The sequence below is a fragment of the Ornithodoros turicata genome, chromosome 6 (genome assembly GCF_037126465.1).
Source record: "Ornithodoros turicata isolate Travis chromosome 6, ASM3712646v1, whole genome shotgun sequence".
NCBI classification, from domain to species: domain Eukaryota; kingdom Metazoa; phylum Arthropoda; class Arachnida; order Ixodida; family Argasidae; genus Ornithodoros; species Ornithodoros turicata.
Window position 1 is genome coordinate 53,553,419 of NC_088206.1, and position 14,019 is coordinate 53,567,437.

The 14,019-nt window shown below is 43.0% G+C and overlaps 1 protein-coding gene across 1 annotated transcript in view; it reads right to left on the minus strand.

Annotated features, from left to right (window-relative positions):
* The window catches only part of LOC135396707 (conserved oligomeric Golgi complex subunit 2-like), a 31,066-nt gene that overhangs the window by 13,199 nt on the left and 3,848 nt on the right, over positions 1–14,019 (minus strand). The window contains exons 5-12 of the mRNA XM_064627835.1: positions 11,803–11,891; positions 10,518–10,620; positions 10,238–10,417; positions 8,515–8,630; positions 3,450–3,719; positions 3,301–3,362; positions 2,990–3,174; positions 260–397 (exon numbers count right to left, since the gene is read on the minus strand). Coding sequence (XP_064483905.1) covers positions 260–397; positions 2,990–3,174; positions 3,301–3,362; positions 3,450–3,719; positions 8,515–8,630; positions 10,238–10,417; positions 10,518–10,620; positions 11,803–11,891 — 1,143 coding nt within the window. The remainder of the gene's footprint in view (positions 1–259; positions 398–2,989; positions 3,175–3,300; positions 3,363–3,449; positions 3,720–8,514; positions 8,631–10,237; positions 10,418–10,517; positions 10,621–11,802; positions 11,892–14,019) is intronic.

Below are 14,019 nucleotides of genomic sequence, written 5' to 3' on the forward strand. Positions count from 1 at the left end.
CTCAGATGATGTTGAAAAATAAATGGCTTCGGAATTGTTTACGAGCCCTATTACTGTAGGAACGCTTTTTTTTTTTACGTTTCATAACATAGCGCATTGTGGTAAAATCGTGGCCACATAATTTTCGCTGTTCGCTTAACTCGAAACCCCGCTTATCTCGAAATTTTTTCCGGTTTTTACGACTTCGAGTTATCGGGGGTTTACTGTATGTAGTAATGGACTCTGCTAAGAAGTGCAAATTCAACAGCTTATTTCATACCTTCTCGACTAGTAGGTCGGTGTCACAAGAAAGCAGCACCAATAAAACAGTTTCTGATGCTTCGTTGTTTGCTTGCCTTGGAGCAGTGAAACTGTCTGTGCTCTCAGGTACTGGGGATGCTTCTTTTCCTTTTTCACCCTGCAAAGGAGAAAGTCACACCTTACTGTCACAAACCCTAGTAGCAACGGTTGCACTACACCCCTAAAAGTCATAGAACGGTCCAGTATTTAGGCAGTATGCCTTAGTATGGTTTAGTTGACCGGTTCTGTATATTGTCCTGCATTGCTCTTTGTTCTGCAGTTTGAGGCAAACGAAAACAAGAGTGTGCCGTGCTGTAACACACTTGCACACCGTTGTATTCTCGCTTCGCTCTGAGGGATCCCTGCGCTTCGAGGGACCCTTCCAGTAGCTTTGGCAATGCATTGGGCACGCACTCGCTGCGCGTGCACAATGCGTTGCCCAAGCTACTGGAAGGGTCCCTCAAAGCGCTGGGATCCCTCAGGGCTGAGCCAGAATACAGCGGACAGGCTCACTTACATGAGAAAGAGAGAGAGAGTTCAGTTTCAGTGTACTATAGCAGAATTATATTAAAAGGTGGTTTTGCTACTTTCTGGAGGACTGAAACTTAGGTTTGCAGATGTCAGCTGCACAGGCCTCTGTTCCTTGGAAAGTTTTGAATGCTTCTTGAAAACAGTTTTGAAAAGAAGAAAACAAATTTTTAATCTCTGATGTGACCTTTGATGTGGCGTGGTCCACCACTTTACATCTGAATTGAAAAAGAACAAGTATATGAAGTGGAAATATGTGGGCCCTCATCCTCCAAGAAAAGCAGAAACGCTTTCTTCAGCAGGCAAGCTCATGGTAACCTTGTTCTGGGATTGACAAGGCTCTTATTCACCTGGAATTTCTTATCGCTCAAAAGAATATCAAAGCATAGTATATTATTAAACTTTGACAAATGAAAAACAGAGGCCAACAAGAGGATAAAAATTGCGTTTGATGGCAATTGATGCGAAACAGTGTCAAAATCATATGAAAGAGCAGATTCTAGGGTGAATAGATCAAGTGAACACGTGATGGCAAGAGGAGCCACTGAGTGCGATGTATTTAGTAGAGGTGCGCGAATCCGAATATCTGATGTCAAATTCAATGGGGAAAAAAATGCCGAATAGCAAATCGAATATCAAATATTTGTGTAAATTTTACAATACGTGCCCTTTGCAATAAAAGTTTGCAATTTGTAGCCCATCGCTTTAGTGTAATTTTTCTGTCATTAACTGTCGCAAGCGAGACATCTAAATCTACTGTGGGAAGCTCCTATTCTTTAACTTTACATGATAGTGTTTCCAGCTTTTCAGCTGCATCTACATTTACTTGGGCAATTATCTTGATTTCAAAATTTGATGCCATGCAGTGGATGCTACACAGATGACATTGTAATAGTTTCTGAACATCCACAGGTCACTTGTGAAAAAAACAAATTGGCATCCTGCCTCAGCTTCGAGATGAAAATCCTTTAGCTTCTTTGCTTTAGTGTGTATGTCTCGCCTGGGGATGTTGGATTGCTGAAATTTTGAATGTAACGAATGTCAAAATTCCCTGCCGGTGCCGCTAAAGTGGGAGGGGTGCCGCCCCGTTCTCAGGCGAAGTATACACAATGAACTTGGGCTAACGTTATCTCACATTAAACAATAATGGTCCGCCTGTGTTGTGTTGGTCCTGCGGCACTAGCGATTTCGTGAAGCAGACTTCACCTCATGCAGGGAAATGTCAGGTGGAGTCCACTTTTGGGGTGGTATTGTTCACATTCGTGGAACAGTTAAATATTTGGAAAAACCTAATGTTAGATATTCGATTCACGAATCGAATACCTCGAGTGATTGATTTACGATTTCAATTTGAGAACTCGAATATTCGCACATCCCTAATGTCTTGCAATCATGCAAGAAGAAGCGAAAATACCCTCCAGGGTCTTGAAGAAGTTCTGTTGCGAGTTGCAAACAGTTATTCTTTTGTTCTACTGCAAAGCACCAACGGAAGCAATTCAGGAAATAAGGTGCTCTGATACGACCAACTTAATTATGAATTACACGTTTTTCTGCTTCTGAAGTGCCCAAAAGTGAGCCTCAAAATTGCATTGCCATTTGCAAATGCAAAGGGAGAAGGAGAAGGTAAGCAAAGCACCAAAAATGCCCAAACGAGTAGAGTAGTAGTAATGCCATGATCTGCATTTTTTTATTAAAGTTTAGTCCTGCGAAAGTGGCCATAAGCGTCGTACAGACACGGACAGATGGAGACAGGACAGCAGGAGGAGGGAGTGGAAGGGGGTTAGTATGTGTGCTGGGGAGACTTCAGGAGTAACCGCGCAACATTTGCTTGAAAAGATTGCTGGGAAACCCAGGACAAACCTCAGCCGGTGGTAGGACTCGAACCCACCATGTCCCAGTCTGCAGAATGACTACGACACTATCACCACCGAGCAGATACTTTTATCCACTCGCTGGTCATGCCGTGCAACTAGCCAACGATCACAAGTGACGGGCGGATGTAACAAAGGTGACAACACATTTTCGCAGCATGCTGATGTGACCGTACTGCAGCTGTTCCTTTCTCTCTCTCTTTTTTTTTTGTGTGTGTGTGTAAAGTACTGAGTTGTTCCTGACATAAAGTTGTCCCAAATCTAGCAATGTGCACAAAGAATGTAGCAAAAATAGCTCCAGTGGCTCTTACCTGTTTATCCCCTCCGCCTTCGTCACGCAGGAACTCAGTCAACCATTGTCGATGCCTGCTCAGAAGCTGAAGCGTGAGCTTCCAGAAGCGATGCGCTAATGGAGTGAGGAACACATTCGGGTTCCAACAGCGTTGAAGCTGCTCCCACAAGACTTCATAGCAGCTTGTGTGGAACTGTGAACCAGCTGCACGTGACAATGAGACAATTACAGCATGTGCATATATCGTTCACCAGTTAGGCAGGAGGCGCAGGACTAATGCTGCTCATACGTCACAGAAATTAGGAGACACACCCAAGAACATTGGCTTACCCTTACTGCACTGCAACGGCTGAAGAAGGCATGCTTCTAACTGAGATGCAATATCTTGGAACCTGCACAGTAACAAATGAGAGTTCTATAACATAAAAAGAGCCATAGTCCATTGCCACTTTGCCTGCTCTTGCAGCTATTTTGCGTACCTCAGCTGAAAGTACACAGGCAAGTTCCACTTTGCCAAAAATGTCTGATAGGACGGCTGGTTCCGCAACCGGATTAACACCTCAGCAGTGCGGCATGCGAGCTCAAATCGGTCCAGGAACTCCATTGTAGAGGAATAACGTGCATGAAACTGGTCAGGGTTCCCTGCAGCGAAGACCAAAGGGGCTCTTGTCTCCAGAAGCATTGCCAGCTCTGGCCATACTGCATGGCTGAGGAAGTCGTACCCACTGACAGTGGATGTGTCACCCATTCTGCAAGTAGCAATAAATGATCAAGGGCATTACTGTTGAGGTCACTGAGTCAGTGTGTGTGTCACGATCCTAAAGAGGCCACTGATGCCTACACAGTTACGTCCAATAAAATAAATGTGCATTTCACTTTGTCACATATGACTGTGTACCAGTCCTCATCAGTTCTAACCACTCTCTCATGTCTCTGGCCTGACTCTGGTAAGTACTCGACCAAGGAGGGATGCAGTACCGGATTTGTCGAGGAGTGGCTGGCTGCATTTGTACCGTATTTTCACGCGTATTAGCCGCGGCTTATGCGCGATTTATTTTTTTTCGCGGACGCTCTGCGGCTTATCCGTGGGTGCGGCTTATCTGGTGACTATTTTTCCCTGGTACTTTCCCCATACCCCGGGTTACAAGAAAGGGCCGACAGTGCCTCATGTTTTTCGGAACAGGACCGCCCTGCCAGTGCACGAACAATACCGAACAGGGGCGGGTCCACTCCACATCCGAGTGAACGAACCCGTCAATCCACGAAAAAAACGCAACAAGGGCAGAATCCGATCTTAGTAGAACACTAGAACTGACCTCCTTTGTTATACATCATGCCGACACCGGAATGTGGACAGGGTTTATGGCCTTCCCTACGGTCTCCTTTGTCGGCAGACGCACAGGAAGGGTTCAATACACCTGACATCGGGATAAAACGTGGTCAGCTAAGCGTCAGTTCTCATTTGACGAGAACAGCAGCATTCGTGGACACGGGCACGGCAGTTAGAGGTGAGGCATGGCTCCAACGCTGAGGCACAGCCACGAAAGCGGCTTCAAAGTAAAAGTCGTCGACTTCGCGGACAAGTACGGGAACAGGGCAGCTGGCAGGGAGTACGGCGCTGACAAGCGTTGAGCGTCTCTGTTGATTTTTTATGTGCATCACTGGTTTAGCGCACAAAGCAGTCGCGTCGTATTACCCGCGGCTTATCTGCGAGTGCGGCTTATCTGCAAAAACATTTTCAAAATGTATCTAAAAACGAGTCCTGCGGCTTATCTGCGGTGCGGCTAATACGCGTGAAAATACGGTACTTTTAGCTCCATTCAACAATCGCATATGAGCCCACACATAAATTATGTCAAATTGAACAAGTTAAAATCAGTGCAGTCGTTGTTTGTCTTTACTTGTACTGTCCTTCGTCATATTATTGAGTAATAGTTGAAAACAAAAGGAACTTATCGAGAAAGAAATGCAGTAATCAGGGTTTGTTCATATGCATAAACGATGTGCAACTTGAAGCAGAGAAAATCTCGACAACATAGAGTGGGTGGTGCTGGTCGCCATTTCCTAAAACATTAAGCGCTGTTTACTGTGCCTCATAAGTAGGGAGTGACTTTTTCGGGTTAAACCCGATTCCGCCCAGTTATTTCCCCCTGAACTGACCTCCGACAAATTCGAATTAAACCCGATTTGTCCCCGAATTCCATTCACTATGAAATCCTCGAGTGACGTCGCCAAGTGTAACACGTGAAAGAATGGATCACTTACGTTCCCAGAAACACACCCATGTGCGTCACCACTGTCTATGTCTTCGGGGATTAGCGCTGGTAGGTCACATAAAATAAAAAAAAAGGAGAATGACGGGAAAGGAAAGAACCTAATAGACAGGATGGAGGAACAAAAACAGCGGATAACACCCGAAGGCAAACATCAGATTCCCCCCCCAATCTGAGAAAGGCATTTAACGCGGAAAAGTCACTCCCCTGTGATGCCGATCTTGAGTGCCTGTGAACTGTATATAATTAAATTGTTAATTCTTCAGACAAGTTAAATGGCCAGCCCTGTGGCTACAACATGCTGTTCAGTACCCTATGCCCTTCTTTGTTCTCTAAAGAAGCTGTTCCTCTGCAGGGATCGGAACCGGTATTTTTTTCGGTCCGGTTCGGGTTCGGGTTCAGGCATACTGGTTCGGTTCGGGTTTAGCTCCGCTGAACCGAAATTATCAGCTTGAACCGGTTCAGGTATATCGGTTCGGTTCGGTTCGGGTTCGGCTCAGGGAGAACCCCCACCCCACCCCCGCACATACACAGACAAAAAAAAATCTGTCAGCGGCCAGGGAATTTACAGGGATTGGAACAGTTACTTTTTTCGGCATCGGTTTAACCGGTCCACGGGCAGTAATTTTGCTACATGCAAGCAAGCTTACGCTCATCGTACACGATTGTAAGAGAAAGGTGTGAGATAACCGTTCAGGTGAGCAAAAAAAAGGTCGGTCATTAGTACAGTTAATTCACCTCTGAACCGATTCCCGAACCGGTAACCGTATCATTTTTTTTCGGTTCAGTTCCGGTTCGGCTCAGGACAAGCAAAAAAATCGTTCGGGTTCGGTTCGGTTCGGGTTCGTCAGAAAATAACGGTTTTTTCCGGTTTTCGGTTCGGGTTCAGTTTCGGTTCCGATCCCTGTTCCTCTGTTGTACGCAGTGAAAATATTTGCTCACTGATGGACAAAGTTCCCTCGATACTGATGCGGTCCAGAATAACAAGACAGAAATACATTGCGATCTCTAGGTTAGGTACCTTATTGCACTGTCTACACGGCATATTTGTCCGAAAAGCAAGTGCACGTATTAGCGAGACATAAATACATTGAAAAAGTTTGCCCATGCAAAAGTTTCACACATGCATATGTGATGAGCAACACTGTCGCTGCCCCTTGTCAACCCCGGACAAATCCATCACTGCTTCCCTTGTTGCTCACCAGTCGAACGCTTATCGTAGCCAGGCCACAGAAATGAGAAATCCGACAGAAGTGATCGAAGTTCAGTCTGCACCACGACGTAGTAGACTATAACGATCATGTCATAGGCATCCCTTCCCAGCGCCACATTTGGAAGCTAGCGGTGGCGCTACTCATCGGCCCGGATATTGCTTCCTCAACTTCTACAATACAGCTTACCTTAGTATTTTTGTACAAGCGGTGGATATCCCATGGAAGATGTTTCATTCTAAAGTTGATTATCATCATCATTCTACGCGTTTTCATAGGCGCTGATGCTGTCGTCTGCTACAGTACTTGTATATCCGCTTCTGCGTGTTCAAAATTCAAATTTCCATTGTCCAATCAAAATGTAGATCTCGCGGGCCAATGAATAGCGCCCCTAGAGGATTGTGCGGACGGGCTCCTCATAGGGTTTGCCGATTATGACATGGTCATTATAATGTAGTAGATCGCGGTCCACACACTGTGCCCTGAATTCAACCCGGTGCGTGCAGGCGGCTTCAAAATCCGATTAAATTCATTTTCTTATGTTTCAAACTGCTTCAAAATGAAATACTGCATAAACGAAGCATTTCAGGCACCCATTATTCCGATTGCCTCTTCAGTTCAACTGTGTTTTTTGTCAGGACGCCACCTTTAAAGTTGTCATTCGTCAGAGGCAGAAAACCCAACTGAACTCAAAGCAAAACTGCGCCTCACGTTTACGCGCCAGGCGCGAGCCTCGTTCGTCACCGTCGACGGACGCTATAAATGAAACAGTGGAGAATAAATATAAATGAAACTTGGAGAATCTAGCTTTCAATTACAAGCTGCTGTTCAGCAAGCACAGTTTAGCGGTGCTTCTGTATTGGCTATAGAAGGGTAAAAGGTCCAGCAAACCAGAAAGGAAACATGAAGCGAATTGCTTCTGTATCAGTTGTAAAAGGGTAGGAAATCCAGCAAACTCGTAAGGAAATATGAAGCGAAGTGCTTGACAGGAGTACGTAGAAGGTGCTGACTAGCTGGTGCATAACTCTGGTACCGTCCTCTTCGCAGAACCGAAGTGCCTCAAGATGAGAGCCGCCGACATTTCGAACAGAGAAGAAGAGCCTCTGTTTGAAATATCGGCGGCTCTCATCCTGAGGCACTTCCCTTGATATTCTGTATAGGTAGAGCCTGAAGTTTTAAGGTTTAACCCGATTCTTCCACGAATTTTTACCCCTCAATGGAAGGTTGCCCCTTTAGTGTGAAAGCCCATTTTTACCTTGCAAATTACCCTCACTGAGACGTCTGTAGGAATGCACACTAACTTGTCTGGTAGCAAATGCAGTTACGTCACTGTTTGTACCAAACCAGTACAGTTAGTTTGAGCAAATGAGCCTGGTCTCTCCCCGAATTCAGCATACTGGAATTGTTTTCACCTGTGTCGCATGAATTTAGAGCACATGTTTATTTACCCGATTTTTGCCTCCCGAATTTATATTAAAATATTTCCCGAAAACTTCAGGCTCAATGTATAGGTTGTATGATGCTTGGGTGCATGCCCTCACACAAACCCCTGAAACAGCTGTACCCACGAGCTGTAGAGATGGCTGTTTGGATGGCCTTGCATTTTGTTTAGCAAATGATTTTTATTCCTTCGTAACAAACAGTTGATTTTATGGAGAGAATATGAAACAAGTACGTTATACTCTGTGGATCAGGAAAAAGTGTTAAATGTCAATTAACACGCAAACCTGCCACAGCGATATAATTTCAGTGATTTTCAATGAATTACACGAGCTTCTTGCATGTGATAAACAGCAATTAAAATTTTTGAAAAAGTCCTTCAGTACCTTTCTCCTACTGGGCCCAGTGGCAGAATGGTCTGTGTTCAAAATATTGGCGGTCCCTGTCTCAGGCATCTTCTTTAATCAACAATTTGATATCATACACAAAATATTGTATGCAACCATTTCATCGCAGACTAAGAATTTACTCGCAGAATTAACACACTCACGTAAATACCCCCCACCCCATGCAGGAGGACAGAAAGACATGTTGACAGAAAGAAGATACTGTTTCCATACCCTGGTGTACTGACAGTAACATTTAGAAGACCTTGACACCTGGTGCTGACAAAGAGAACCACCTGACTGTACACTCCTTCCAAACCGGACTCCTGAATCACTTTTTCTGATACAATCTGAAAAAGAAAACAATGATGATAAAACTAAGAGTGCATACTCATATATGCAGTGAGAAGGCTAGAATGTGTGCGAAAGAGTAGCCCAGGAGTGCATCCTGGCAAACTGCAACCCATACAGGCCAGGCCTCGTGGTCTTGTATTTTTTGTATTCTCAGTTGAGACACAATAAACATATCAGTATCATTTCACTGACCTGTTACAATCACGCTGGTTGTGCACATATGTTCTGAAGAACACTAAAAGACAAAGCTGGCAGAGAGATATTGCTTCGATTTTGAACACTGTCCCTGTAGTTTCCTGTAGTAGGCACCGTTGCTGATGGGCATTAAAACCAAATCCAGTTACAGGAATTTCACGCGTATAAGCCGCACCGCAGATAAGCCACAGAACCCGTTTTTAGGAATGTTTTGAAAATTTTCGGGCAGATAAGCCGCGGGCAATATGACGCGAGTGATTTGTGCGACAAAGGAGACCATAGAGAAGGCCATAAACCCTGTGGTCCATACTTGGGGGTCGGCATGGTGTACAACAAAGGAGGTCAGTTCTAGTGTTCTACCAAGATTGGATTGTACCCTTGTTAAGTGTTTTTCATGGGTCGACGGGTCAATGGACTTCCAGAACACATGAATCACTGTCACCACTTTTGTTAAAGCTGCTTGCGGGAAGGCACTAGAAGGGCCAGTCTACTCGAATGTGGACGTGCATTGTAAGGGCGGTGCTGTTCCAGAGACATTGTCGGCCCTTTCGTTAAAACGTAATCAGATAAGCCACAGCGCACCCGTGAGAAAAACAAACCGTGCATAAGCTGTGGCTAATACGCATGATATTACGGTACATTTCTGCTGGCTGTGAATATGGCACTGACGAAAGTCATTACCTTTGCATAACCGTGTTCTAAGAGCATTTATCTAACCACTGACTAGCAGAAGCTCTATTTCTACAGAGGCTCTTGACTTACAAGATGTTTATCACTGAGAAACCAAAATACATAATGAAAAATGCAATTGAACTTCTATGTGCAATAAGCGGACAAGCTGAAAAATGCTGAAACAAGTAACCTCGTCAGGAAATAGAATCTGCTTAACATTGTAGGTGCCAACAAACATCATGACTGGTGACAGGAAGAGTGCGGCACTAAACGACATAATCCTCAACGGAACAGTCAATGTGACTTAAAAAAATACAATGTTCACTGCCATGGACTGTGTACACTGCCCATTCCTGTCCTTCCCCCCATACAACATGTTATACAGGGTGTATGCTCCAGTGTGTCCAGAAATTATATTTAAAGCGAGCGATAAAAGAAAAGCAAGTGGTACTTTTCTGCTACTTGAGTAAGAAACAGGTACTGCTTCACTAGTAGCATCTGTTTCTTAGTCAAGTAGCTGAAAAGTAGCGCTCATTTCTCTTTTATCGCTTGCTTTAAATAAAATTTATGGACACGTTAGAGCATGCACGCTATATAGTTTGACAGAAATCAACAATGACATAAATACTGAGAACAGCCTATGCACAAACATAGAACAAATATTCACATTTTTTCTCCCCCAGGACAGTCATCACCTGCACAAATACTCTACTCAACGAAATAAGTGTCCCCTTACATCTCGGAACACAGGTGCCACCACTTTCTTTCGAAACAACTCTTCCATCGACGTGACACGGTCAATTGTGGCACACACATGGAGCACTGACGACAACTCTGCCGGATCATCCGCGTTGATGCTCCGCAGAAACGATGCTTCAAGGTGCTGCTGAAGTGCCGACGTCACGACGTCAACTCTCTGCATGGTGTTTTAAAGTCAACGAAAAAAAAAAGACTGTTAATACCCAAAATACACCAAAATGAAACCAGCACTGTTGGCCAATATGCTCGGTTAATACCTGTGCCATTTCGCCAGCGAGTTTCACCTGGTAGCATTTCTCGAGGTAGAACAGGATTTGGTTGACTTCTGTAGCAAGCTGCTCAACTTGATCATTGTTCCAGCTGGAAAAAGAAGCAGAAACATTTTCAGAGTCTTTATATCTAAATAGTTTGATAACAAAAAATAATGAGAAAAAAAGCTAATTATGTTCTCAACAGGGCAAAAACAAATAAAGAAAATAAAATATATTTTCAGGCAAGCCACAGCAAACTGAAACTTTTCTGTTTCTGGAGCAAAAAAAAAAATAAAGCATGCAGTATTTGGTGGAAGTGGAAATTTATGGCAGCTGTATAACTTATATGGCTCGGGAAGCAATTTAGTTACAGGAAAAGTTACTAAAACCAAAATGTACGTAATTTAGTTACTGTTACTCATTAAATGTGATTAAGCCACTCTCGAGTTACTTCATGCGGTGTTCATGTAACCATGTCAGAAGTTCATAACTTATGCACTGAACTAGATGACACAAATGTATTATGTCAACATTGAAGCTTACATGCAGAAAACAAAACACATGAACAAAAGCAAGAAAGCACATGTAAGATTGATGTTAAATTAGTCACTACATGGTACACAGCATTAAAGTGGTGAATACATTCTACTATAAAACAAATTTATGAAAGTAGATGAAATTTAAAAATCACCATCACTGGTTGGGTACAATGAGTGTCCACACGAAGAATTGAAAATGTCATGTTTTAAATGAATGCTAAAACCTGTGTCAGACCAGTCTATATGGACAAAAATGCAAGATCCAATTGCAGTACGGAAGCTTCAGGCTTTGGAAAGAGACAGTACTGCAGGCAGAAATTTACACAACCGCAGCGGAAAGTACAAGTTACAGATAAAATGTAATCAAATTACAGCTACATGTACTTGTTTTTGAAGTATATTTAGGTAAAGTAATTAATTACAGAAAATCAATTTTATCTGTAACTAATTATTTCACAGCCATGGACATATATCATGCTAGAATACATAACAAAAGGAACAAAAATTGTTCCTTCAGCCACAGCCTTCTCAAACATGGTTGGTTGCACTGAACAAGGTCTGTATTCTGGAGAATAAGGTCGTTTCATTCATTCAGGTCATTGGCATGTGTTATTTGACATATGCGGCCAACGCAAGAACCAAAGCTGAAACCTTTCCATCAAACCGTTCCAGAAATAAATAAAAAAATTCAGTTGGACACCCTGGTTGTGAATCATATTTTGCAGTCTTCAAACAGGAATAAATGACACTACCTCCTTGAGCCATCAGCAGACAGAGGAGGAAGCAAACGCTCCACCTTTTCCACACTTTTGCACACAAATTTTGCATGCTGTATCAGGGCCTGAAATTATTGCAACAAGTACAATTATTATTGCGATACAACAATATAATATATATTATAAAAGACAAAGCTGCAATTTTTGGCATTTTCAATGCAAATACAGGTTTTAGCAGATATGCTTCGGCTGCAAATTATTTATTCTTGTAATCGAAGCATTTGATTCTGGACTTGATGCAACTGTTACAAGACAAGAATGTGCAAAGCATAAATAATGTGTCACATATTGTCTACTGTCACCAGCGTACAACAATTTATTAACAAACACACTTGGAATGAGCCAGTTTACGGGAACCGTCTTGTGTCCTAATCTATTTGACTTTATATTCGACTCTACGCTGACGATTGTATAATTTATCGAGCTATAACCAGTCCTTCTGACATTGATCTCCTTCAGTCGGACCTAAACTCATTACAATCGTGGTGCTCAACGTGGTTAATGGAATTAAACATAGATGAATGTAAACATTTAAGGTTTTTTCGTTCACGTGACGCGTTGCCCCATCCGATGTACACTATTAACAACGATGTACTCGAGTCTCTTACATCTTTCAAGTATCGTGGTGTCCATATATCATCCAACCTGTCATGGAAAACCCACATTACTCAGATATGAAATGCCACTAATTCATCCCTTGGCTTTATTCGACGCTTCTTCTATCACGCATCATCAAGTGCAAAGTTACATCTATATAGGTTACTTATTCGCCCCCCAAACTGGAATACGCGGTCTCAGTCTACGGCCCTGGCAGTGATAGCCTTATCAAGGTACTTGAATCTGTCCAGAACCGCGCAGCACGTTTTATTTTATCAAACTACTGTCCAACAGCAAGTGTCACATCAATGAAAAGATATCTGGGATTAGCGCCGCTCTCTTCTCGTAGAAAAGTAATTCGTTTATCTCTATTCCACAAACTGAATCACCATAACGACCCAATGGTGTCCACTTACTTTTCATCACCAGATTACACCTCCCATCGCGTCACCACTCCCTAAGAGTACGGGTTCATTTCACTAACACAAAGTAATTTTCCGGTTCTTTTTTCATTCATACAGCATAGGAGTGGAACTCTTTTCCCCGTAACATCGTCACCATCTGGGATACTTCCACTTTTAAGGATGCATCAACCGATTTGTTTTTGTTAACTTTTTCAACTTTACCTATACCATATGTTTCTTGTTTTGTATTACATTTGTTACATGTTACTGTATTACTTATTTGTGTAGTATCATGTGTTATTTGTGTATAACTTATATATGTTTCAAATAATGTCATGTACTTGCCACACGTGTAATTATCTTATGTTATTTTGATAAGTGTCTTGTTTTGTGTATGATGCCTCTCCCCTCTATAAGGCCTTTTTGGCCCTGAGGGTATATAAATAAATAAATAAATAAATAAATTAAATAAAGAAATAATCTCTGCAGTTAACTTCTTGATAACCTGAGGAGGGAGCAACAAAGTAAACTGTAAGGAGAATCCAGGATAGTTCCTCTGAGCTCAGATTGTAGGGGCCTCATCACACCCTTTCTTGTGGTAGCCAGCATTACAAGGCAGAGTTTCACAGTATTTGCAAGTTCTCTCATATGAATTTTGGTTACTGCAGGCAACATCTAGGGTTGCCACCTTTCGGAGTGCAAAATACCGGCTGAGGGAAAGGAGCTGGAATAGAGGGAAAGGAGGAAATGTTCGCGGGAAAGGGAAAGTGGGTGAGGGGTGGAGAGTATACAGAGAGAGAGAAAGAAAGAACGAGCGTACTCGCTCAAGACAACAATGATAATAACAACGAATAACTAAGAAAACGACTGTTGACTACGGAGTTGGGTCTGTGCTCCAGATTTATTCAAGCTGTAGTGGAATGTTGAAAGGAAAAACACGTAAAAACCCTTATGAAAGGTGTTGAGTGACAAATACCGGCAAAAGGCTGCCGGTATCACCTTCCTACTGGCAACCGGCAGAGCGAGCAAATAACCGGCCCTGCCGGTATAATACCGGCCTGGTGGCAACCCTAGCAACATCTGTAAGCAGCAAAGTAAATATGCTACTTCGCGTAAGCATATTAACGGGTACAGTCAGCAACCCTCTGACAAAAAACACATTCCAAATCTAAAAATCTCTGTCATTGACAGA